This window comes from Colletotrichum spaethianum (genome assembly GCF_022836535.1).
Source record: "Colletotrichum spaethianum MAFF 239500 DNA, contig17, whole genome shotgun sequence".
Taxonomy (NCBI): domain Eukaryota; kingdom Fungi; phylum Ascomycota; class Sordariomycetes; order Glomerellales; family Glomerellaceae; genus Colletotrichum; species Colletotrichum spaethianum.
The window spans coordinates 959,149-981,733 of NW_026054787.1; the positions used below are offsets into that span (position 1 = coordinate 959,149).

Here is a 22,585-nt window from a genome sequence, read left to right on the forward strand (position 1 = left end):
CCGCGACGATGCCTAGCGTGAAGATGGCAATTGGTAAACAAACATGTTGCTCCGTAGCGAGTGGCGTTCTAGCGCAGTAATCCCAACTAAAACCCCAGGTAGAACACAGTTGTGCCGTTTCTTCCGCGCTTGGGCGCCGAGCTGAACTTCCTGGCAGATCCACATGGGCCACTTGTGAGAGCTATTGAGGGCCACAAGCAATCCTGTCCGGTGAACGAAAACCGGAGGTAGTAGCATGAACTATCTTTTCTTTTGATTCAATCCTTAGAGTCGAAGCGCTGATCTGTCCAGAACACGCTATTTGAAGGCACCAAAGCCGGGGTCACGGTGACTCTTTGTCTAATGTTTTTTTTCAAACTCAAGGCTAGACTTCATCTAGACATAAGCACCACCTCACCCCTTTGAGGCTGAAGATAAGCTCATAAGTTCGTGCCACGACATAAACTAGTCTCACATGGTGGAAGGCTATATATGAGAACACTCCCTCTCTTGCTCTCTGGACATGATCTGCTCGCCAGCCCATTTCTATCTAGCATCTTCGGCCTCTTCAACTCTCTTTACTACCTCAGGTCTCGATACTTCTCCTCAGTCATTTGTTATAGCTCCCTAACTCAACCTAATAGCCAACATGAAGATCGCTACCATTACTGGCGCCTTGGCCTTTGCCCTGTCCGCCGCTGCGGCCCCCGGCACCAACCTCCCTCCGCGCAACAGTGACGCGAAGTGCGCTTGCCCGACCAACACTGCCCAGCCCAATGGCAGCCTCGGCAAGTCTTTCGTCTCTACCAGCCTCCTCGTCCCCATCGCCAAGAGCAAGCCCAACTACGCCTTCCCGGCGACCAAGTGGGCGCAGGTGACCCCTAATGACATCTGCACCGTCTTCAACCTCGACCTGCCCGTCGCCCAGACCCAGGGCAAAGTGTGTAACCTTGTCTTCGACTTCCCGTCTTGGGAGAAGGCCCCCAACAAGTTCATCTTCAAGGGGCCAGGTAACTTCAAGTTCACCGGCTATGCTATTGGCGCCGGTGCTGTTGCCGGCCAGACGACGTATAATCATCAGCCCGCTGCCGGACCGAGCCCGCCCAAACCCCCGCCGACCATGACTCCCGGGCACAGCTATGTAAGTATTCTGCATTCAACTCATGTGCTATGACCTGCTGCGCCCAGAAGACTGACTTCAGTGTCTTCAGATCATCAACAGCGCCCCATGTGGCATCCCGGCTGATGTACCTGGCAGCGTGACCGTGTCAGGCAGCCTCTGCTCGCCCGACACAGCATTCTCCTTCTATCAGAGCAACGATGGCTGCCCACTTGGCTTCTTCGTTGTCCTGACCGATGCCTAAGTTGTTAGATCACTGATGCTGTTAGATCACTGATGCATTGGGAATCCTACGGAAGAATTCATGAGATATACAAGAAGCTGGGTCTAAATGAAGTGAATAGACGAAAAGACTCAGGAGGCGGCCAAGCCGACTTTATAACATGGACCGTTGCTGAAATTAAACTTGATTTTGTCAAGAATGCGTACGTAGATGGAAAACAATATTGTATCTATTTCTAATAATTAGTCATTTGCATCATACTTTTTGATATGCTTGAAATGCAATGTTTGGCCTAGGACTGGGATCCACGGTCCATCTCGGCCTCTTGCGCACTGCAGTTAGGTCGAAGCCGTCACAGAAGGTAAGATACGCGAAGTTGCAGCTGGCCCACTGGATTCAGTTCAAAGGGCCGGGTTTATTGGAGTTGTAAAACCCATGTTTCAAGGCTCCTACTTTACTCGACACGATTCATGCAATACAGCCTGTAGAGTTTCACTTTCTTTAGGGTTGCTGCTAAGCTTATTGTCTGACCAGAAGCATAGGCGTTCGGGCCAAGGCCCCAGTGGGGCAATTCCAGTGTTTAGTGTATAGACAGAACGAAGAGCTACCACATAACCAGTGCGTATTTCCCAACGCCGACGCCTGCATTCCTATGTGAAGCTCTGCAGTCAAATCCACCACCTCTGTATCCAGATCTCTTCTTGTATTCACCTCAGGCGCGCACATGCTTAGGGAAAAAGCTTTTGTAGCAGCTTAGACCCTTACATACTCTGGTACAGATGCCCGAAATAACAGCGTTATCCCACTTTATATTTAGTGAGTATCACACCACTCGCTACCAGGACCGTAGGAACAAGCAGTATTAATGAAATAGTCCCTGGCGCGAGTCTCCATAACGATACACTTTCCACTGATGCATTAGTTCTATATGCGAGTCTTAGTTTTGGGGAATCACATACTCGGCCATTTTCCATCCATCCACTGGCGGCCATCCCCTGGCAAGCAGCTCGCGTCGTGTCCTGGTTGGGGCCGCACCAACAAGAGAATAAAGACTGGGAATTGACGGCAGAAACCCTAATGTAGAGGTCAGTTGTTAATATAGCAGAGACAATAACCGCCTTTTCGAAAAGACATTGAGAGGTAAGGAGCAGAGAGGAAGTATTTTTGGAGATTTCTTACATAACTGTAAGGGTAAAGGCTCTAAGAGAAACCATTATAGCGATTGTTTTGGAAGACTTGGAGGGTAATCTCGTAAGTAGGATACTGTCGAGGCAAGTTTGTCAGTGAGCAAATAAGAAACCGGACTGTTATATATACCTGAAAGATGGAAGGACCGGGTTATAACCCCCTTTACTCTATTGCTTAGTTAAATTAAGTTTTATTTGTCCTTTTCATCTATGTCTGTTAAAGTAAGCTACCCAATTATTAGTCTCTAGCCGTACGCAACAAGCAGTATATTTAAGTTTCTTTGCACTCTCTCTCAGGTTTTAGTTGCTTGGCGTACGGTTACGAGCGAGTCAGGTTGACGAATCACAACGATCAGAGGAATTTGAGCGTACGATTATAGGCGAAATGACACAACCGAGACCGATCTTTGTACTCCCTGCAAGGCCCACCATCCTAACAAGGTACAAAAGCTGGTGTAAAGGGAGGCATTCGTTTTATGTGAGGTAAGTTTTGAGGTTCTAGAATGATATAAGAATGAATTGTAGAAATATATTCAGTGCTTCAAGCTGATTTTTAGCTGCCCTCGCACTGTGCTATACATGAAACAGAAAGAGGACAAATGCTACAATTTACTGGAAGCCGGTCTTGTTGGCCTCCAAAAGCCCCTTCCAAGACGTCGGCTTGAGTCCCACCTCGGTCAGGAGCTCCAAGCTACCCGTCAAATCTTTGCCAGCATAGTAGCCAGGATCCTCAATAAAGAGGTGACTCTCAAGCATCTCGTCAGCCATAAGACCTGGAATAAAACTCTTGTAAGTCTCGGCATCGACGCTAACAAAGCGGGCAGGCTTTCCGGTAACTTCTTGGAACTCAGAGATAATTCTGCTCGGAGTGTAGTAATCCGCAGCAGCCAGAATCTGGCGCCCGAAGACCTTGGCCTTGTTGCGGATGGCTGCCACGGCGTATTTACCTGTAAATGGCCGTTGGCATCTGTGATAGCTACACGAGGAGCCATCGGCATTGATCATCACAAGGCCTGACATACCAATATCAGACTCGGCGTTGATAAAGGAAATCTGGCACTGTCGCCGACAGGGTAAGTTAGAGTATAAACCCTATCTCCGCCCTTCTGGATCATGTGCAGAGCGGTGAAATTGTCCCTGAAGTAACCTGGCAGAATAAAGGTGCTCGGGATGCCCTTCGACCGGATACAGCGCTCAACCTCAGCTTCGTCGTTAAAATGAACAACATGCCTGAGACGGCCATTGGTAGTTTCTGTAACATGAAGCAGGGAAGAGTATATTATGTGCTTGACTCCTGCCTCAGCAGCAACATCCGCGACGTTCTTGCCCTGGAGTTGCTCCTCGCTAGTGCCACCAGTAAAGTTGCGGGTGGTTAGCAAGAAGACAGTATGGGAAACCTTGATGACCTCAGACAGAGAGGCTTTGGATGTCATCGGCCTTTTCTGTATCAGTTACTAGGGCTTGGAAGCTATGGGCAACGAACGGAACGCACCTCCACCACCTCAATACCCTTTGCTGGCTAGAACCTGGGCAGCAGGTTTAGAGACATCACGAGTGATGCCACGAATCCTGAGTTCTTTTGACAGAATGAGGATTGGCGAGGACTGCCTTTACTACAGAGCCTCCTTGCTTGCCTGTGACTCCAAAGACAGTCAAGGGTTTCAACATTTTGATGTAAGAAAGGAATGGATATTGGAAGTTTCGGGGTTTGATGTGTATTTCAACCTAGATGCAATAAATACAGAGAGGAAAGAAGATAGGATATCAGAAAGTCCTTCTCTGCTTTATATCTAGCATTACACGCTGGTGGGGTTTGCCTCTGGACTCCGTCCGCGCACTTTTTTTTCTTTCGCTAGCCATAGGTCTACGCAAGCATTGCATGAATCACGATCCAAAAATAATAGAGTGGATTGACCCATTTGAAAAGGCCTGATTTCAATATGGTGGCGTTTGCTGCAGTCTGCGGGAAAATTGGTGTGGTTCTTTTCGGTAAAGGGACTCGGTCGCTGTTCATCGGACACCGAACTGACAAATCACGACAGTCTTGACTCAACTAGCCGAGACAGTGCACGATCCAGACTAAACATTACCTCTCACTTTCGATTGTTATTAGCAAAAAAAGATGGGAACATTGTGCGTGCAACCGGGATACAAGATGATACATACTTAGTGACTACAGTCCATTTTCTAGAATTACCGAGATAGCTAAAAGCGAAACGAGGTTCATCAGTCGACTTCGCTGTCTATCCTTGGATGGCGTTACCAGATGCAATCTCGACACGGTTACCCCCAGAGCTCGTAATGCGATTGATTAAGGTGTAGTCGTAAGCTGCACCACATCTACAGATTTGAACGTTTTGGAGTCCTTCAATAAGCCGGCATCGCTAGAATTTTAGTTACGTCATAGACCTCTGGATTGGATGCTGCTTTAGCGGCGCTGGTCTCACCGAGGTCCTGATAGCCAAACATGTCGGCAGTACAATAGCTTTAGGTTTACCACGGGGCATAAACACTTTGAAAAGCTACGCTTTAGGAAGCAACACTTCACCATATGTAGCTTATATCCATAGCAAGCAACATAGACGCCGCGAAGGCCCCGATAGATCTCTTATCCTAATCCTTTGCATTCATTAAGCCTTGTGGTGGGCATTCTATTACAAGAAACCACGCACTTCCTTCTTGCCTTTTGTCTATGCACACATTATGTAACAACATTACGTTTCACACCTACTCGTTGCAGCTCTCTTTTCCCTTACTTTGCAAACTCACTCTCTGTCCTCAACCAGGTCTCAAAATCCTTCAATCCCGGATACTCCTTCTTCAGCTCTTGGATGTCCACGTTGTATCCAACGTCATAGAACCACTTGAACATCCATCCAAAGTCCTTCACCAACGACATGATAAGCCAGCAGAAAATCCTGTAAGTTCCAGCCAGCTCTCTGCCAGTGGTCTTTTTGAACACCGCAGCGAATTGATCGATTGTCAATTCGTCGCCGGCCAGTGCAATTCCACGGCCCTTGTACTTCTCTGGGTGGAGGAACGCCTCCGCGCCAATGTAACCAATGTCGCTGACTGCGACCAGTTGCAATGGTTTCTCCTTGACGGCCATCTTCCACGACGTGACGAAGACTCTTCCGAGAAAGTTGTCCATGAGATTCTCCATGAAAGCGACTGGCCGGAGTACGACCCATTCCATATCGGTACCCTTGGCCTTGTTTAAGAGGTGCTGCTCAATCTCATGCTTGTGGCTGAAGTGGGGAACGTTTGTCGGTTTGTCCGCACCGTGTCTATCGACGGATGTGTAGACAAAGAATTTGACGCCGGCCTTGAGCGATGCATCGATGAGACCCTTGCCTTGCCCCAGCTCGCCGCCTCCGCCCTGCCCGGGACCTATTGCTGACTGGTGCACACAATTTAGTCATAACATTCAAGATATCAGACAAAGTTGGAAACATACCTGGACACTAAAGACGCCCCAAATTGGGGCTTCCGCTGCCTCTTTGGCGGTCTTGAACAGCGCCGTCGGGTCGGCCAGGTTGCCCTGAACCAACCTAATCTTGGGTGACTTCTTTAAAAGTCGTTGTGCAGACGCGGAGTTTGCATCTCGTGTGACGGCAAGGATTTCTAAGTTGGCATTCTGTTCAACAAGGTGGTTGATGACAGCACCTCCTTGTTTCCCTGTTGAACCACAAACCAAGATAGCTCGTGACATTGTGAATAGTGTGTTATGTGGCTTATGAATATTGTTTTATGTGGGTAGTGAACGATGTTCGATAGTTGTCGACGTTGAATCTGATGGAAGGTCCAGAATTTTGTCGATTGACGATGTCGACGCGGGTCAAATATATGAGATCTCCATCCCGTTACGGACATTATCAGAATTTATGGTGATGCTTACGGCGCTGGAAGCGAAGCGCTTCGAAACATTACCAATCTGCGGTGTATGTTGCTCCGGTGTCTGTATGCCAGTGTGAGACTGACTAATCAGCGACGCGTTCCGGCCTCCGACTAAGAGCGAGCCCTGAATCGCCGATGTGGGCTCGGATATGGGTGCAACTATCTGGTCCAAATCCGGGCTGCACACTTGTAAACAATAGACCAATCTCATGCACGATCACCTTGGCGCTACGCTACCAAATTTCGGCTACTCAAAGCAACTTCTATTCTGATAGGGCAATCTTTGTAGCCCAGAATCCTCGAGCTCAAGAGCGACGTTTAGCAGGTCTCTGTGGTGGTCTCACTGCGCGTATCGCGCTCCGGCATTTTCCATCTGCGAATCCCCTCTGTTTCGTTTCCGTAATCGACATCCTCCTTCATAACTTACAAACCATTTTCTACGGCTGTCCAATCCCGTTTCATCACATCTCCCATCCTGAAACACGATGGGAAACCCGAAAGACTATCAACATGTCCCGGAGCGGGAGCGGGCGAGTTTTGGTTCCTGCTGAGTCATCACATTAATTTCATTGCTGGCATTTGATATTCGAAGGGAGCGACTATAATAGCAACCTCAATCGTTGGGGGTCGGTCGGACACGGCTGACATCACTTAGGTTTGACGACTGCGCCGCGAGGACACCTCCCTTATTGATGATTCTCAGGCAAATGATCGATAGCGCATGAAAAACAGAATAACAAAAACATGTAGCTCATCCCATTCAACCTTAACTCGAGAGCTAGTTGACATTTGACTTTCTTGAGTCTTCTTGCCCTTAAGCTTTCGGCAGAAGATCAGCGCAAATCGACGCTATGAATAGAATTTCGTTTGATGTCTCAGGGACGGAGGCTTGAACTATGTGGGGGACACTATTAGGCAAATATTGGGAGCCTTAACCCATTCCATCTGGCAGTAGCGATAAAACGCTGCTACACAAGATGCCCTCATTGCCGCCATCTCCTGTGCACCCCAAATCGTGAAAACGGTGAAGATGGATAATAATGGTACCAACAGGCTCCGGATTGTCGTTGTCGGTGGCGGCATCGCAGGTCTTGCTGCCGCCGCCGTCCTCCGCCAGCGCCACGACGTGACCATCTATGAACGCGATTCTGCCTCCGCTCCCGAGCGGGGGGCCGGCATCGGTCTTGGACCCAACGGAAGCAAGATGCTCAAGAAGGCGTTCCAGTTCTGTCCGGAAGACGTCAAAGCCACCGTGTGCCCCGGGTCGAGAACATACGACAAAGAGGGGAACCTGCTGCGGGAAATCACGGGTGTTACGGAGCCGTTTGGCAGTGAGTGGCTGCTAATGCACCGGGCGGATCTGCGTGATGTGCTCCTGAGGCTTGCGACGGGGGATGCGGCGAAGCTGGGGATTTCCGGACCGCCGGCGACGATTGTGGAAGGGGTCGAGGTTACGGGAGTTGATGTGGAGGCCGGGAAGGTAATGTTGAAGGACGGGAAGGAAATTGATGCCGATGTCATTGTTGGTAGGGCCCAACGTGATCTCGAGGAAACCCAATGCAGACTCTGACGATTTGCAGGAGCCGATGGCATTCACTCCTCCGTGCGGCAGGCCATAATGGGCGAGCCTGCACACTTCCTCTCGACGGGAGTCTCTCTCTACCGATTCACTTTCCCGCTCGAAAAGGCTCATGAGATACTCAAGGAGTACCCGCCGGCGATAGATCCGTCAAACGGCGGGTTCTTCAACATGATGACGGTCAACGACGAGACGAACCGCAACGTTATCTTTTATCCCTGCCGGAACCTTACCACGCTCAACGTTATCGCACGGATTCCGGACTCCATGCTTGCAGTCGAGAGCGTGACGTCCTGGAACGCGGAGGGGAGCTCAGAAGAGATGCTCGACCACTTTTTCGACTTTGCGCCGTGGATGCTGGAAATCATGAAGTGAGTTGCCCACCCTAAATAGCGTCAAGATCGAGAATCACTGACGAAATCGCGGAAAAGACACGCCGAAGACGTCCACCTCTACAAGGTCAAAGACACAGCCCCCCTACCGACCTACACTCGGGGCCGCGCCGTGGTGGTCGGTGACGCGGCGCATCCAATGACACCGTTCCAGGGCCAGGGCGCAACGCAGGCCGTCGAGGACGCTGAGGGCCTGCGACTTCTCCTCCATGAGAACGTCAATGCCGACAACATCAGCCACACGCTGCGGACGTGGGACTCTGTGCGGCGGCCGCGCGCGTCGCAGGTCCAGCTCAACTCGCGCCACGTCATCGACATGTCGGCGCAGGCGCAGCTGGACCGGATGAGGCTAAATTGGACGTACAGCGGTATCCACGCGGCGTTGAGGAATCGCTAGGTACCTAGTAGCTCCCAAAGTCTGGGGAGGAAGGTGATAGGATGGGTTAGGTGAGATGGCGGTAGGCAACCTGGGAAAAGGGTGCTAATTCCTAGATCTTGCTAGCGAATTCTTGGTCCATATTCCCCCCCACCAGTTCTAACCTTCACAGGTTGATGATTCATCAATCAAGACCAAGACATTGTTGAAAGACGCACCATTGTTGGAGCCCAAAGAATCCCATGCCGGGAAGCAAATTATTCAGATCTGCTGGTATGATGAACGGGCCTCCACACAAATTGGCCCAGAAATTTATATCATCTACATCATCGTTCTGTCATAGCTGAGCACCTCATCAGCATAACATCACTCGACGCTCGGGTAATACTCCCCCTCTCAGAGAGCCGCGAAATCGACAAAGCGTATCTATATGAATGGGTATATAACCAATTGTCTGCGGTACTCACGGAAAGGTTGTTGAGTATTAAGTGCCTGCCTAATCACCAGCATCCAAAATTAAACCCTGTCCCAGTCGACAGTATCGTAGTTAACCACTACAACTCCTGACGACCCGAGCACTCCAGTCACAATGTCCTCAATCAGAGCGCTCCGCCTTCAATCGGCCCTTCGGGCCTCCACACTCCGCCCCGTACAGCGTACTGTCCGCCGAACCTACGCCGTGAAGGAGCCGGCCCGGGATACGACATCGTACCACGGCGGCGACCAACCACCGCCGGCGGGCTCGAACGAGAAAGCCCCAACAACACCAGACCAATTGAGCAACAAGTGCGTCCCAACTACTCGTCCAGACCAACCCTGTAATGTAACAGCTTTCTGACAATGTTCACAGGGCAACAATTTTCATCGTCTCAGGCGTCGCAGTAACAGTCGGTGCCTTCTTCGCCTTCCTCCTGGGCGCTCCTGACCGCGCCGCCGGCGTTGTCGAGGACAGAACTCGCGGCGGCAATCGCTCGGCGCTGCCCGGCTACGGCTCCAAGCCGTCGAGTGAGCGACATCTGGAAGAGACAACGGGCCGGGACCCCTTACGGCAAAGCGGGTTGGGGGCTTGAAGAGCGAGCAGACGGATCCGAATCAGGCCAAGACGAGGAACTGAAGCGGGGCAAAGCCCATAAAAGCCATTTACGTTTAGCCATGTAGAACTAGAAACTCAAACTAGCGCCTTCGTGTCCGCAATTGTGCCAACACCGTCTTTGCACTTTGCGGTCCCTTCGTCAATTCACATCGTTTTCGTTCTCGCGTTTAAGTTCAGGGACCCCGCGTGCAAGCCGCTGTTGCCAAGACAGTAGAACCTTTCAATCAAACTGCCTCCCCGTATGTTCCTGCTAGTTTGCCTTGGGCAGCTAGATCCTTAATAGCGCTCTGTGAGGTCAAGTTTCCCCAGAAATCCCCAGAAATCTGCAGAAATCTGGGGAACATTCACATCCCGGAACTACATAGCGGGTGTTGTAGGTTTGGGGGTTGGAGGCACCTCCTCGTCGGTCTCGCTATCGCATTCGTAGCCGAGCACATGGTGGTGATGCTTCAAGTTCCGAACCGTCTCATCGATTGGCACAACTTTTAAAAGGCTCGGTATACCGGTTTTCTTGTACCATCGCATCTACAGAGTCTCCAATCAATTTCATCTCAATTGCGCATCGGTCCCAAGAGACATCGCAACACTCCGCCAGCCTCTCCTCAAGACTAGTTACCTTCCATCTCCAACACCCAATCAAAGATACCGTCACGAACCTCCACTTCCCCAGCAACACACCAAGATGTCTATCGACTACACCTCAAAAACAGTCCTGATAACTGGCGGGGCCTCGGGCCTGGGTTTCTCCTTAACAACCCACTTCCTCGCCGCAAACGCCACAGTCCTCGCCCTCGACGTCTCCGCCGACCTCTTGTCTTCGCTCCCCTCCAGGGTTCCCGAAGCCCACCACCCGCGCCTCCATCCGATTGAAGCAGACGTCAGCTCTTCCGATTCTGTGTCCGCCGCAATCTCGGCCTGGGTCGATGGCGGCGCTGGCCGGAGGCTCGACGTGCTCGTTAACAACGCCGGGATCTCGGACAAGATGGATCCCACCGGCGACTGCGACCTCGACACATGGAACCGCCAGCTCCTCATCAACACGACGGGGACCTTCATCACCTCCCAGCTCGCCGTCCGTCAATTCCTCAAGCAGGAACCCGTGGGAGGGCAGAGGGGCGTGATCCTAAACGTCATCAGTGCGGCGGGCTTGCACGGCGGGAGAGCGGGTGAGTCTTCAGCTCTTTCTCGCCCGGGAACGTGCCAGGATATTACATTGCTAATACTGCCTGCACAAGGCGTTGCATATACAGTGTCCAAGCACGGCGCGGTCGGCCTGACCAAGAGCACGGCGGCCTTCTACGGCCCCAAGGGCATCCGATGTCTGGCTATCATGCCGGGTCCGATGCCGACTAACATGGTCAGAGATGAGAACTATGTTAAGCAGTTTCATCAAGAGGGCTTAGCCATGGGTAACTCGCACAAGTAAACCAGGAATTGTCATTTGCTGACATGGCTTAGTCTCATCAACGTTCAACACGGTCCATGGTGACCCTGCGCAGACAGGCTGGAACTTTGGATGGTCACCTCTAGACCAAGTCTCCAAGACGGTGCTAAGCCTATGCGCCGACGGAATACATACAATCAATGGGGCACTTGTTCCGACAGATATGGGATGGACGACAATTTGAGATGACAATAAGCAGATCGTTATTATGGATAAACAAACACGAGTAGTAATCAGGGAAATTTCATGTCGAATAAAACCAATTAATTTCTGCTAAACAATTATTACGAAGGGACGCGTTATTAAGCTATGAAAGTTGTCCGTTGACCCAAACTCTCCACCCGGGTATAAGCGTTTTCGTCTGCCGACAACTCGTCACGCAATCTCCATCTCAATGACAAAGGAAAGTAAAATAGTTTCAAACTCTCTAGTAACCGCTAACATGAGCCGGGCTGGAAAGGGTGTTGACGTTGCCGTTGAGGCCACCGTTGGGGTGGGCATCGTACAGCGAAGATGAGTTGTTGTTCAGGTTGCCGTTCAAATCACCGTTGGCTTGACCGTGAGGAGCATACTGCCCCTGCTGGGTAGGCAGACCATGCTTCTTGCGCTCGATGCGGGGCGCATCAGGAATGTCGGTCGACTTGTTAGCCTTGCCGATCGAGAAGACAGGGCTCTCCCAGCGCTCTCCCTTACGGGCCAACTCCTTGTACTCGGTTGCCTTTGTGCTGATGCCACCAGGAAGGTTAATGTTGGGGAAGATGGAATCCTCCTTGGTGATGGCGTAATTGACCTTCTTGTCAGCAGCAACCTCCTGAGCCTTCTGCTTGGTCTGCAGAGCACGCTTCTGCATGGCAGTTGCGTAGCGGTTGTAGATGTTGGGGGTTCTCTCAGGATCAGAGCGCGCCTCATCGAGAGCGCGATCAGCTTCCTGCTTGACCTGGAAAAGAAGGCTGTCCAACTGAGCAGCCTCATCCTTGATGGCCTTCTCAACAGCCTTCTGGAGAGCAGGACGAAGAACCTTGAGCATGATGGGTTTGAAAAGGCTGAAGAGAAGCTTGTGCTTGGACTGCTTGAGCTTGATGCTCATGTTCTTGATGTCCACATCAACCTTATCAATCTTGAAGAAGTTCTGGCTATCCTTCTTATCCGCAGAAGAAAGCTTCAGCTTGAAGGAAAAGCCATCGCCTGCCAGGAGAATGTCCGCAACACCAGTGTCGGTGATGGAAGGGAAGCCCTGCTTACGCTTAACGTGGTAGCTGACGTCGCGCAGGTCGAGCTGAACACCAGCGACCTTGACCTCGAACGATTGCTTGTGCTTGCTGGCAATCTTCTTGCGTCCCCAAAGGAAGTAGTTCTCGCTGTTAACCTCGAGGACATTGGGCATGAAGTTGTCAGACTCGAGAACAAGGTTCTCGATTACGGCGTCGAACTGGGGGTCAGAGTACTCGATGCGCGGGATGGGCACGTAAGCCACATTCTCAAAGATGGAGGGAAGGATGACCTCTGAGAGATCCTTGAGAAGGTGGGGCTTGAAGGTAGGCTTGCCGTTCTCATCGTTGCCAAGGTCGGTGAACAACTTCTGAACAGCCTGGCCGAAGCGCTTGTTCTGGGGGTCCTGGTCGAACTGGTCAATCAAAAACTTGATCTCGTCGAAAACACGGTCGGTATGAGCGCGGTATTTGTTGCGGAGCAAGTAGCGACCATGGTCGTAGAGGTGGTTCCACTCCTGGTTGGAATCCTCGTCCAGAATGTATCCCTGCTCGAGGAGGCAGCGACGGACGTAGCGGTCCATAGCCTTGAACCAGTCCTTGAGCTCGCGGTCGTTGTCGGCATCACGGTAGATCTGCTGAATCGACTCAAAAAGGTCTTCGGTAGAAGTGCCGTTGGCGAAGCGCTCGATGAGGGTCTTGAGGTCGTTCTCGGCCTGGGCAAGACCTGCACGAGCATCTTTGACGGTGCCAGTTCCACCCTGAGCGATGGCGCGTGAGTGGCCAGCATACTCCTCGGCGAGGTTGAGAAGAGTCTCAATGGCCTGAGAATAATCGGGATGCTGCTGGCACTCAAGCACCATCTTCTTCAGGCGCCAGATGGTCTGCTCCTTGCGTTCTTGAGGCATCTTCTTGTTGAAGTACTCCTTGGCGCGGCGGCGATACTCCTCCTTGCGCTGGCGAGCCTGCTCCTTCGTTTCGTCGTCAACGTTCTCATTGTACTTCTTCTCGATTACGTTGCGAGCAGCGCTGATGCCACCCTGCGCATCCACACCAGAGTTGGTTCCCTGTTGTTGATCACGCGCGGCAGTCGCAGCCAAATCCTGGGGGTTCTGCGCTCCATTGGGGTGGGCAGCCTGAGTACCAGCTTTGGCGATGTCCCGAGCGTCATCGATGGGGGAACCCTTGTAGACACCCTGAGCCTGCTTCTTGAAGTTCTCCTTGGAGAAGTCGGGTGCATCGTGCCAGGTGTTGTCCTCAGCGGGGCGGTCAATTTCTTGAAGAGCCTCGCCCGAGGGGCGAACACGCTGAGCAGCGCTGGTGGCGGCATCGCCCGCCATGTCGCGGAGAAGGACAGTGGCATCCTTTACTATTTGCGAGTTAGGGCTTGTGGGAGGAATGTTTATGGGGACGGGGAATTAAACAACTTACGAAGCTTGCGGAACTGGCCGTTGGTGATGATCAGGGTCCCGAGAGTGCGGAGACCCTCCAGGGCCTTGTCGCCATGCTGCTGCGCAACCTCCTTGTTGATGGGAGCGCCGGGGACTTGTACCGCCTTGGGGTCGAATTGCTCGGTCTGCCAGATAAAGTCTTGGAGCAGGTTGCCCTGGTTCTTGGACAACAAAAGGTTCTTTGCTTGAATTACAACGTCACGAGCGTCGGCGACGAGCGCTCTGCCCTCAGCGGAAAGTTTCTCGGGAGGGTTGGACAGGGCCTTGGAGGCCAGGAAACTGTTCAGGGCGACATCGATTTGGTCATTCTGTGACGGGGATCACGTCAGTATCATGCAATAATGTGAGATTGCGGGCCAGGGATCAACCCAAAGCGCCAACGGGAGTGCCGCGTGGGCCCTGCCGCCATGCCGGCATCGACTTACCGATGGAACCTTGCCAGCCTGAAAAGCGGAGACGATTCCGTAGAGTTGAAGCTTGCGGTTGACATCGGCCTCCTTTTGCTTCAAGTCCGTCGGCTTGTTGACCTTTGCTGACATGATGGGGTATTTGTAGCTATCGCGATGAGACTGTTTTGTGAGTTCTATTCGGTGGTGACGGCGATGGTGGAAGTAGGGGTAGATTATTGGTACTGTTGTACAGGACGAAATAAGGGGAAAGTCGTTGGTATTGGGGGTATCACAGAGGAATTGGGTATAATGAGAATCGCAAAGATGAGGTTCCTGTTGAAAGAGGAAAAACAGGAAAAGGTATCGTATCGATGGGGAGAGAGAAGAGTCAGAAGGAAGGGACTCCGAGAAGGGGGTTGACTGCGAGGAGGTGTTTATACCTTCTTTCTCGTGGGTGTGCCCAGGCGCGAGGAGAGAAAAAGAGCTGCGTCAGAATGAAATTGGACCAGCGATTGGAAGGGAGGGAGGCAAGCAGGCGCGCGTGGCAGGCGTTCGTCTAGCAGTGGGAAAGAACCTGGTACATTCAAAGAAAATTCAAATTGGGAGAGGCAGGCGCACTGGAGCTTGGTCCTTCCTTCCCTTGCCTGCGCTGTGTATGTTTTTTTCCCTGGTCCTAGTCGTCGTGGTCGTGGAGCTCGGTGACGGTGACGTGAAGGAAGGGGGCAGGAATTTGATGTACTACGTCATCGGCCGATTTGGCAAGCAGGTACCTACCGCCTATCGGCCTGTGTGGGTGGTACCTTCCAGCATGTTCACCTCAGACTTCAAACCACAGAAACCTGTGGTGGGGGAAGGAGCCGGGGCCAACACAGCTGAACCTCCTGCCCGTGCTTTCCCTTCCCTGCTTGCTTTCAAAGTCCAGCCACTGTTCTCTGCTTCGCTTCGCTTGGAACGGCCGATGTTGGGGCGCGAGACGAGACTGAGAGTTCCAGCTGGCAGTGTCCTGGCATTTTGGTAGCACCAACTGGGCAGTCTCTTTGCACTAGGGGCCTGGGATTCGCACCCACTTCCCTAGCGGTTCCACTACTTTCGATGCTTTAGCACTGGGGCGCTCATTGCGTCGCACAGCGAATGTCAAGACACGCCCAACGCCGACGCAGTGAGCCTTCGTTTGCGCGGCGGGAAGACGGCTGTCTCGTGCGATGTGTGATGCAAAGACCTAAACACGGGTCTGGACTCCTACCAACGCGTATCGCCAGCATTGGCGGTTCCCATTGTTGGAATATGAGCCGATGTGCATGCGCTCGGGCGGTTGCTTCTCAGACAGACAACCGTTTCCCAGCCCCTCCCTCGTAAGGGAATCTCAGTCGCACCACGGATATCAGATCAGCTAGCAGAGTTTCGTGCCCAATGGCAGATGGCTTCATCAAGTTGACGGTACTCAGACGGTACGTATGCATCGTGTTGTCCCATACGATTGCCTCCTGGTAAGATTAAGATGGGCCGTCTGTACAGCGCAGTCGTTGGCGAAGAGGGTACGAACATGGCTTCTGTCGGAGCTAGCTCTCCGACTCATCTCAACTTTCACCACAGACAATCCTGATTCTTGGCTGGAAAAGTCTATTGTGAATCATCGGCGCATATGGTGGACCGTGCTGCCTTGTTCAGCTGTAGGTACTCTGCAGTGTGTCTGGTCCAGTTGATGATGTGCGCCAGGATGTGACGGGACGCAGTGAGCGTTGGTGTGCATGTCCGCCGGCCTTGTTCATCGCGGTGCTGTTGGTTTGTCCTGTCTCAGATAGCGTGGCTACACGTTGGATCGAGATAATTGGTAGGATACGACTCCAAAAGTACAAAGACACACAGTATTCCGTTGTTTCACCATCATTGCGACTCTGAACAATTTGCACCCTCAATGATGTGTTTTCAAGCATGTCGTCATGTCAACGTTGGCGCCGACTTGGAAGCACGCGACAAGTATCGCGCTATCTAAGGTCCAGTCCCTCTTTCTTCCGTTTACGCGCAAGGTACGCGGAAAGGGGACCCACCTCGGTTCTGGGTTCTCCTATCCTCCTCCCTCCTGCTCCTTCCCTGTGGGTGACAAACCAGCAGAAAAGGGAAAGGGCCAGGGATGAGAGGGACGATGAGAGAGACAGAGAGAGAAGGGGGGGTAAGAGAGACATGTCTCTGCGTCCCGACGATTCCTTTCTCATGGATTTTCCAGCGCCTCACGATGGCTTGGATGATTGTTTCCCTCCGCATTCTTATGCTTCTCGCTCAACGTAACCGTCCCCCCAGCCAGATGCATCCAAGGCCACGACACCAACGTCGTCTTCTTTGACTCTGGGACCCCCGACCACCAGCAGTCTCGGTCGCGAGCACACCCAGGTACGTACAAACCATGCATAACCCTGAATACCATATCCTCCGTCAGCCGGATCAATCCGCCCCTCGTCGAAGAATCCTCCCCCCACCGGCTCGGGGTCATCACGGCAATCGGAAGAAACTGATGCAAGGACCTGGCAAGCGCCGCATTCAACCAACCTGTGGCCTCATGGCCTTCTGCATTCTGCATTGGCAACCATTGGCACTTTGGCAACGGCATCACAGCCGTGCAGGGCACTCGGAACGAACGATCACATCCCTTTCTGTCACTTCAATGCTGTCAATTGCTCCCAATGCGTCACAAGGTGGATGCCGCTACGCGACTGACACGTAATCGCCTAGTCTAGATGTTGTTCAAGTCCGTGAGCTCCCCTCCCCTCCAATGCTTGGTTAGGCGTGGTTAGCTGCGCGTCGGGCTTTCATCCAGATCTGATTTCTTGTTCCCTCCCCGAGTCTCTTTCTATTTCAGATTTGCGTCCATCTACCGGACCTTAGTCCGCGCTGGTCGCTACACATGGCCTGGCGTCTAAATTCGCGATCGCCAACAGAACACACCACCAATCCCAGACACCACCAACGTGCGATCCATGACGTAAAGGTCTGGTCATTGGTGCGATGCACCCTACGGATATTACTGCTCCCTGTGACGCCATTCTCTGTGTTACAGCAAGCCACTGCATCACCAAACCATCAGCTCATTTCAATGTGCCTGCAATCTCCCTCCCAACCCGTCGAGGCCTTCTTTGCTCGACGGCTCGTTTGCTTTTCCTGCCGCCCAGGCTTCCAAGGTTCAGGCGCAGGCCAGCAATTGACCCGCCCAGAAATGCCATCTGATGCATCTCAAATCCCCCATCCCTCCATCCCTGGCAAGTGCCTTACTGGATTCATTCACGCAGTTGAAGAAAGGGGTGGACACACACTAACACCATAGGGAACTTGGCCAACTTTAACTTTTTTTTTATTCAATGGGGGCTATTCCCGGGGCAACTCTTCCTTGCTCCGGCATCTGGACCTTGTTACCCTTACTGTAGTATTAGGGTGTGACAGACGATTAAGTCGCATCTATCGATAACATTCTGAAATTGCATTGAGTTTGTCAGTGGCAAGAGGATTCGGGATTTTCAACCATCTACGTGTTAAGGTTCTCCCCGTACTGGTCCATCATAGCCAAAACAGCCTTGTCGAGCCATACACGTTCTGTTTCTCTCCGTAAAGGCAACTTTTCGCAGACCTCCATCAAAGCCTTGAACGCAATCTCGATTCCTGAAGTGCTTTCCATCACCGGCTCTAGGATAATGGATGCGTCCCTGCCTGGCCAAGCACGAGACCGAGCCCTATCAATAAGCTCCGCTCTGGGTGGCAATGCACAACCCAAGTCAATCTGCATGGGATCGATGACACATTCACATCCAAACCGCTGGAAGAACCAGTCTAACTTTGCAAGGTCAGTTCGTAATGGTATCGGCATGAGCGTCGCATTTTCCCATCCCATAATGGCGATCAGCTCACCGTCTTCGCCAACAAGAATGTTATCAGGTCGCGGATCTGGGTGAGATATCGTCACCGGCCACCCATTCATCCGTCCACCTTCGGTTGGCAGATGCCACTTGACGTTGGGCAACATCGCGAGACGCTTTGCCATTCTCTCAACAACAATATCAAGACTGGCTAAACGTTTCTGAACCCATTGGTCGTTTGTGTACTCGTCTTTCCAAATGGAGATGTAATCACCAAGATAGCCTTGCACCGACGAGTATGGCCCGTAAAGAGTCTTACGCCACAGTCTGTCAGCGCTATAAAAGTGAGGAGATACAATAGGGCCAGTATAGAACCTTTTCGTTTTCCAATTGATCCGCAGGCTGCCGATCAAGGTGTTGTCCTTCGGTACGCCAGAGGCGGTCACCTTGATCTTGGCCATGAAGTCACGAAGCTCCTTGCCGATATTTAAAAGGTCCTTGTCGCTCTGTGGGGGTGTCTCCTTGGGGAACGAAAACCCCTCCAACCCCGTGTCCGTAGACCCCTGGAGCGTGTACTCCTGGAAGGGAAAGCCGAACACGGGCTCGAACATCATCCACTCCAGGCCCAACGGGTTCCGGGGGTACGAATCAAACACCAATATTCTGGGAATCAACTTGGGTGACACCGTCGCCGCCCATACCATGGTTGCGACCTCGCTTTCGAGCTTGTCGTGCGGGCACACGGGCAGGCTGAACTTGAGCACAACCTTTTGCGGTAGCTTTCCGGGCTTCGCGTTCGGCACGAACTCGACGAGGAAAAGGTAGTTTGTCCGCCCCCGGCTCATTAGAGACACGTACTCGATGGTGGGGAAGGGGTAGACGCCATAGAAGTTGTACCAAGACAGCATGCGGTGGACGTCTTCCTCCGTGGGAACGTTGCCCCCGTTCCAGTCGGCGGCGTACTCGCCGTTCTGCAGCCGCGTCCAGCGGACATACTTGTCACGCGAGACCTGGTAGCTTTCCGTTGAGAGTGGGGTCTGGCTGGGGATGGTAGTGGTCGTGGACAGCGGGCTCGGGGAGGAACGCGGTCGGGGAGATCGGGGACGGTCTTTGCGAAGGAGGCCAAGGCGGTGTTGAGGCGGTGGGACACGCGGGCTGCTAGGGTTTCTGGAGGAAAGGCCTTGAAAGTTGCGGTGTTGGTCTTTCTTCCGAGACGGCGCTTCATGGAGTCCATTGTGGATCTGGTGGATTTAGTAAGGGCGGGAGAAGGGTTGCTTCGGGGTAAGAAAGTCAGTTTGGTGCTTGGTGACGTAGAAATTGGTATTCGCCAGGAAAAGAAGTTGTATACGACACGCTGTCGAGAGTCTTGTGCTATGTTTTGGTGTTCTTTTGCCTCTCTATTCTAGTCTGATACTATTTGGTTGTGCAGTTCCAGGCCCGATGTCTTATATCTTGAGCCCGAAGAGGCATGAACTGTCATTAAGGCAAGGCTGGCCAGCTAGAACTGTCTTTATCTTTCTTTGGATATGAGAACAAGTCATTGATCGATAACTCCGTGCACGGCACAACAAAGCTCATGAAGGAGTCCTGTCACGGGACATGTGCAAAACAAAGGCAGTGGTATGACTCCGCTACGTTCCTACACACATTCTGGGGGTTTCCAGTTCTCAGAAATACTTACGAAGACGTTGGTAGATGTGCTGAGTGGCCGGGTATGAGTCGTATTGAAGCTATGTGGTCTTTCGGAAAAGGATGCAAAAGGTTTATGAAGTGTTTAAAACGGGTAGGGTTGATAGGACTGAACCAAACTGGACCAGTGATGTCTACCTGTTTATCTTGGTTAAGAAAATAAGGATTAGGAAATTAGAGACTTATCAAAAGCTTTGGATGTGGCTTAAGGGTGGGCATTTCGAGACTTTGCTGAGCAAAATTCGGTCTAATTGCAAGACAGAGGTATGTTCGCAAGTAAACACTTTCCTTGCGAACCTCAATGGGATAACATTAAATGTATCAAGCAAAAGGCGGACTGCGTCTAACAATCTTTGTGGCCTTCAGTACTACACGCCGCATCAGAAAATCTGCTGGAACAGGAGGGGGCTTCGAGGCTGATGCATTTCGACGCTTCGATATAGCAGTCATCAATGTGTGTCTTGGACAATGTTTCTGTATTGGAGATAAGATTAATTGCAAACTTACCGGTTGCTCTCTAAGGCGCTACTGTCAATCTGAGGTTGGTATTGTCATGCTGCCTTAACTGAGGGTTTTCCAAGCCTTACTTTCTATTTATGAAAACATCATCTACTCAATTATGCTGGATAGTAACTGAAAGGCTCTATTAGATATATGTGTCTCTAGTCGATACTAAAATAGGTCTAAAGGTATCCTCAGGTCTTCCAAAAGAAGCCGATATTCGGATCTCGTGGTTATCTAAAAAAACCGGTCCTTTACCAGCGCATCATATCGACGGTGTTTTGGTCTAACAATGATCGTGGGAGCGACTTGAGGCGACCCAGTCCGAGATCTAACCAACCGCGTTCATTCTAGCTCTGCAGATGTCAGACAAGCTACTGGAGTCTTGCATTTCTCCAGCTCTAACAAATCCCTCATCACAGCTCAGGTCTTTCCTGTGGAATTCCAAACAGACCAGGCTTCTCTGGCCTGCAATCACCAAACTTGGGAAGCTCCCCTACCCGATCTGAACTCCTCTTTGAGGACTCTGCTCCTCGGATATAGAGTTTGTCCAGCTTTTCCCCGAGCTGGTCGTAACTAATCTTCGTCTCAAGCCAGTGCTGGTTCGTGACGTTCTCGTCGTAAACCCAGACATTGCAACCGTTGCAACCGTCCTCCCCGTGTAGGGTAATTGTGTTATAGCCATGGGTATTCCCATACCGAAAGCGCTCACCGAGGCCTTCGATGGCGTAGAGCATTGCGATTGGGTCGAAAGACCACCGCGGCTGATAGTATGTGTACAGAATGTACGCAGCCCTCACCGGGTCGGTCCTGGGCCCATCGGCCATGAGAGGCCCCCCTGAGAGAACAGAGGCTCCAAGCTCGAAACCGGCGTAGACAATAGGGGTCTTCCAATTGTGTACCACATGTGCGGTACTATATGGGTTGTCGCCCCAGAAGTTGAATTCATAGCCATCCGGATAGTCCCCACCCATGACAACGAGCTCTTTGACTTTGGTCTTCACCAGCTCGGGGCCTGTATGGTTAGAGTATGCATCGGCCGTTGAGTTTAAAAGATTGGAGAGATTGTGCAGAAACCCTATGGATGCAATGGTCACCGAGTTGTCCTCGGCATCGGCGAGCAGTTTGCGGTACAGCTCGACGGGGTCCCAGGCGTCGTCGGCGTCTGCGATGCTCTTTGGCCAGTGAGTTGCGAGTTTGCTCGCAAACTCTCCCAGACGCTTGGTCCAACTGTCAAAGAAAGGTGCATCGTTTAGCGGACGGCGAGCGCCGATGGGGACTTGGCCATGATCGTAATGATCGAGGATGGCCGAAGCGGCCAGGACCGAATATGAGGATTGTGAATTGATGTTCACTCCTAACAGGTTGACGTCTGGAGAGGTTGCCGCAAGGAGAAGCGCGCCGGCGTCACTAAAACTTGTTAGCACGATCGGGATTCCCTACATAATCTTATACAACGCCGCCTGATATCGGGAGAGTCCTACTCGCAGTCGCTGAATAAGTCAGTGTCAATGATGAGGTTTTTGCGGGCTGAGAGAGTGACAATATGGCAGGCCATCAGGACGAGGCATTTTGCCATGCCCAACATGGCAGGAAATTAGCGTGATCGACCGTTTAATAATAATTATATGAAGTAATTATGCTTCATGTACCGAGCATCAAACGCAGTCAGTCAGTCAATCGTTTTATTGTCCGATGTATACCACCGTATCGGCCTGTCCGCCTTTACTGTATGCAGTGAGATTGGTGAGTGGTGCACTACATACAATGTTAACCCCACCAGAGACGTTGGGAGAAGTGTGTCCCGAAGCTAATAGGCGGAACGATGGTCGTTGATGAGGAGAAAGGCACGTGAGGAAGCCTTAAGCCTGCTGGCACCACCTTCCCGACTGAGCTCCCAGCTGGCTGTACCATTGTACATGCCCGCCCTGCTCGCTCCAAAAGTCTAGCGAGCTTTAGTGGACATCAGGGACCACAACCCCACTAATGGCCGTACGTAGTGGATGTGAGCTGGAGGCGGGAATCCGTGCGCCTCTGGCTCCGCAATGTCTCGAAACATATTGTCTTCTCAGCCAAAAACACCACAAGACTTGTCCACAACAGCATACCTAGCTACGGCGGCCCGCACCATCCCCTGATCCAATAATCTTTACACAGTCTCTCGAACAACCATCTTCGATACTCTGGCACCAGGCCACCTTTGAGCCCCGGCGTG

The 22,585-nt window shown here is 51.9% G+C and overlaps 9 protein-coding genes across 9 annotated transcripts; 4 read left to right on the top strand and 5 right to left on the bottom strand.

Moving 5' to 3' along the window:
- Positions 1-628: 628 nt before the first annotated feature.
- Positions 629-1,343, top strand: ColSpa_07049 (uncharacterized protein; the record flags this gene model as incomplete). Its single annotated transcript, XM_049273261.1, has 2 exons — positions 629-1,120; positions 1,191-1,343. 2 exons carry the CDS (start codon positions 629-631, stop codon positions 1,341-1,343), a joined length of 645 nt encoding a protein of 214 aa, XP_049129218.1.
- A 1,775-nt stretch (positions 1,344-3,118) lies between these two features.
- Positions 3,119-3,942, bottom strand: ColSpa_07050 (NmrA-like family domain-containing protein 1; the record flags this gene model as incomplete). Its single annotated transcript, XM_049273262.1, has 3 exons — positions 3,119-3,456; positions 3,532-3,568; positions 3,601-3,942. The coding sequence occupies 3 exons, from the start codon at positions 3,940-3,942 to the stop codon at positions 3,119-3,121; spliced, it is 717 nt and encodes a 238-aa protein (XP_049129219.1).
- A 1,319-nt stretch (positions 3,943-5,261) lies between these two features.
- ColSpa_07051 (NmrA-like family domain-containing protein 1) lies at positions 5,262-6,221 on the bottom strand (the record flags this gene model as incomplete). Its single annotated transcript, XM_049273263.1, has 2 exons — positions 5,262-5,909; positions 5,967-6,221. 2 exons carry the CDS (start codon positions 6,219-6,221, stop codon positions 5,262-5,264), a joined length of 903 nt encoding a protein of 300 aa, XP_049129220.1.
- Positions 6,222-7,436: 1,215 nt separating this feature from the next.
- Positions 7,437-8,774, top strand: ColSpa_07052 (SAM50-like protein SPAC17C9.06; the record flags this gene model as incomplete). The annotated part of the gene is made up of 3 exons (XM_049273264.1): positions 7,437-7,932; positions 7,987-8,356; positions 8,417-8,774. The coding sequence occupies 3 exons, from the start codon at positions 7,437-7,439 to the stop codon at positions 8,772-8,774; spliced, it is 1,224 nt and encodes a 407-aa protein (XP_049129221.1).
- A 568-nt stretch (positions 8,775-9,342) lies between these two features.
- Positions 9,343-9,823, top strand: ColSpa_07053 (uncharacterized protein; the record flags this gene model as incomplete). The annotated part of the gene is made up of 2 exons (XM_049273265.1): positions 9,343-9,539; positions 9,604-9,823. The coding sequence occupies 2 exons, from the start codon at positions 9,343-9,345 to the stop codon at positions 9,821-9,823; spliced, it is 417 nt and encodes a 138-aa protein (XP_049129222.1).
- Positions 9,824-10,528: 705 nt separating this feature from the next.
- On the top strand, positions 10,529-11,272 carry ColSpa_07054 (3-beta-hydroxycholanate 3-dehydrogenase (NAD(+)) 2; the record flags this gene model as incomplete). The annotated part of the gene is made up of 2 exons (XM_049273266.1): positions 10,529-11,012; positions 11,097-11,272. The coding sequence occupies 2 exons, from the start codon at positions 10,529-10,531 to the stop codon at positions 11,270-11,272; spliced, it is 660 nt and encodes a 219-aa protein (XP_049129223.1).
- A 445-nt stretch (positions 11,273-11,717) lies between these two features.
- On the bottom strand, positions 11,718-14,488 carry ColSpa_07055 (uncharacterized protein; the record flags this gene model as incomplete). Its single annotated transcript, XM_049273267.1, has 3 exons — positions 11,718-13,867; positions 13,930-14,257; positions 14,375-14,488. 3 exons carry the CDS (start codon positions 14,486-14,488, stop codon positions 11,718-11,720), a joined length of 2,592 nt encoding a protein of 863 aa, XP_049129224.1.
- A 3,364-nt stretch (positions 14,489-17,852) lies between these two features.
- ColSpa_07056 (uncharacterized protein) lies at positions 17,853-19,414 on the bottom strand (the record flags this gene model as incomplete). Its single annotated transcript, XM_049273268.1, has 2 exons — positions 17,853-19,217; positions 19,265-19,414. The coding sequence occupies 2 exons, from the start codon at positions 19,412-19,414 to the stop codon at positions 17,853-17,855; spliced, it is 1,515 nt and encodes a 504-aa protein (XP_049129225.1).
- Positions 19,415-20,786: 1,372 nt separating this feature from the next.
- On the bottom strand, positions 20,787-21,958 carry ColSpa_07057 (inosine-uridine preferring nucleoside hydrolase; the record flags this gene model as incomplete). The annotated part of the gene is made up of 2 exons (XM_049273269.1): positions 20,787-21,780; positions 21,855-21,958. The coding sequence occupies 2 exons, from the start codon at positions 21,956-21,958 to the stop codon at positions 20,787-20,789; spliced, it is 1,098 nt and encodes a 365-aa protein (XP_049129226.1).
- Between the last annotated feature and the right edge of the window lie 627 nt (positions 21,959-22,585).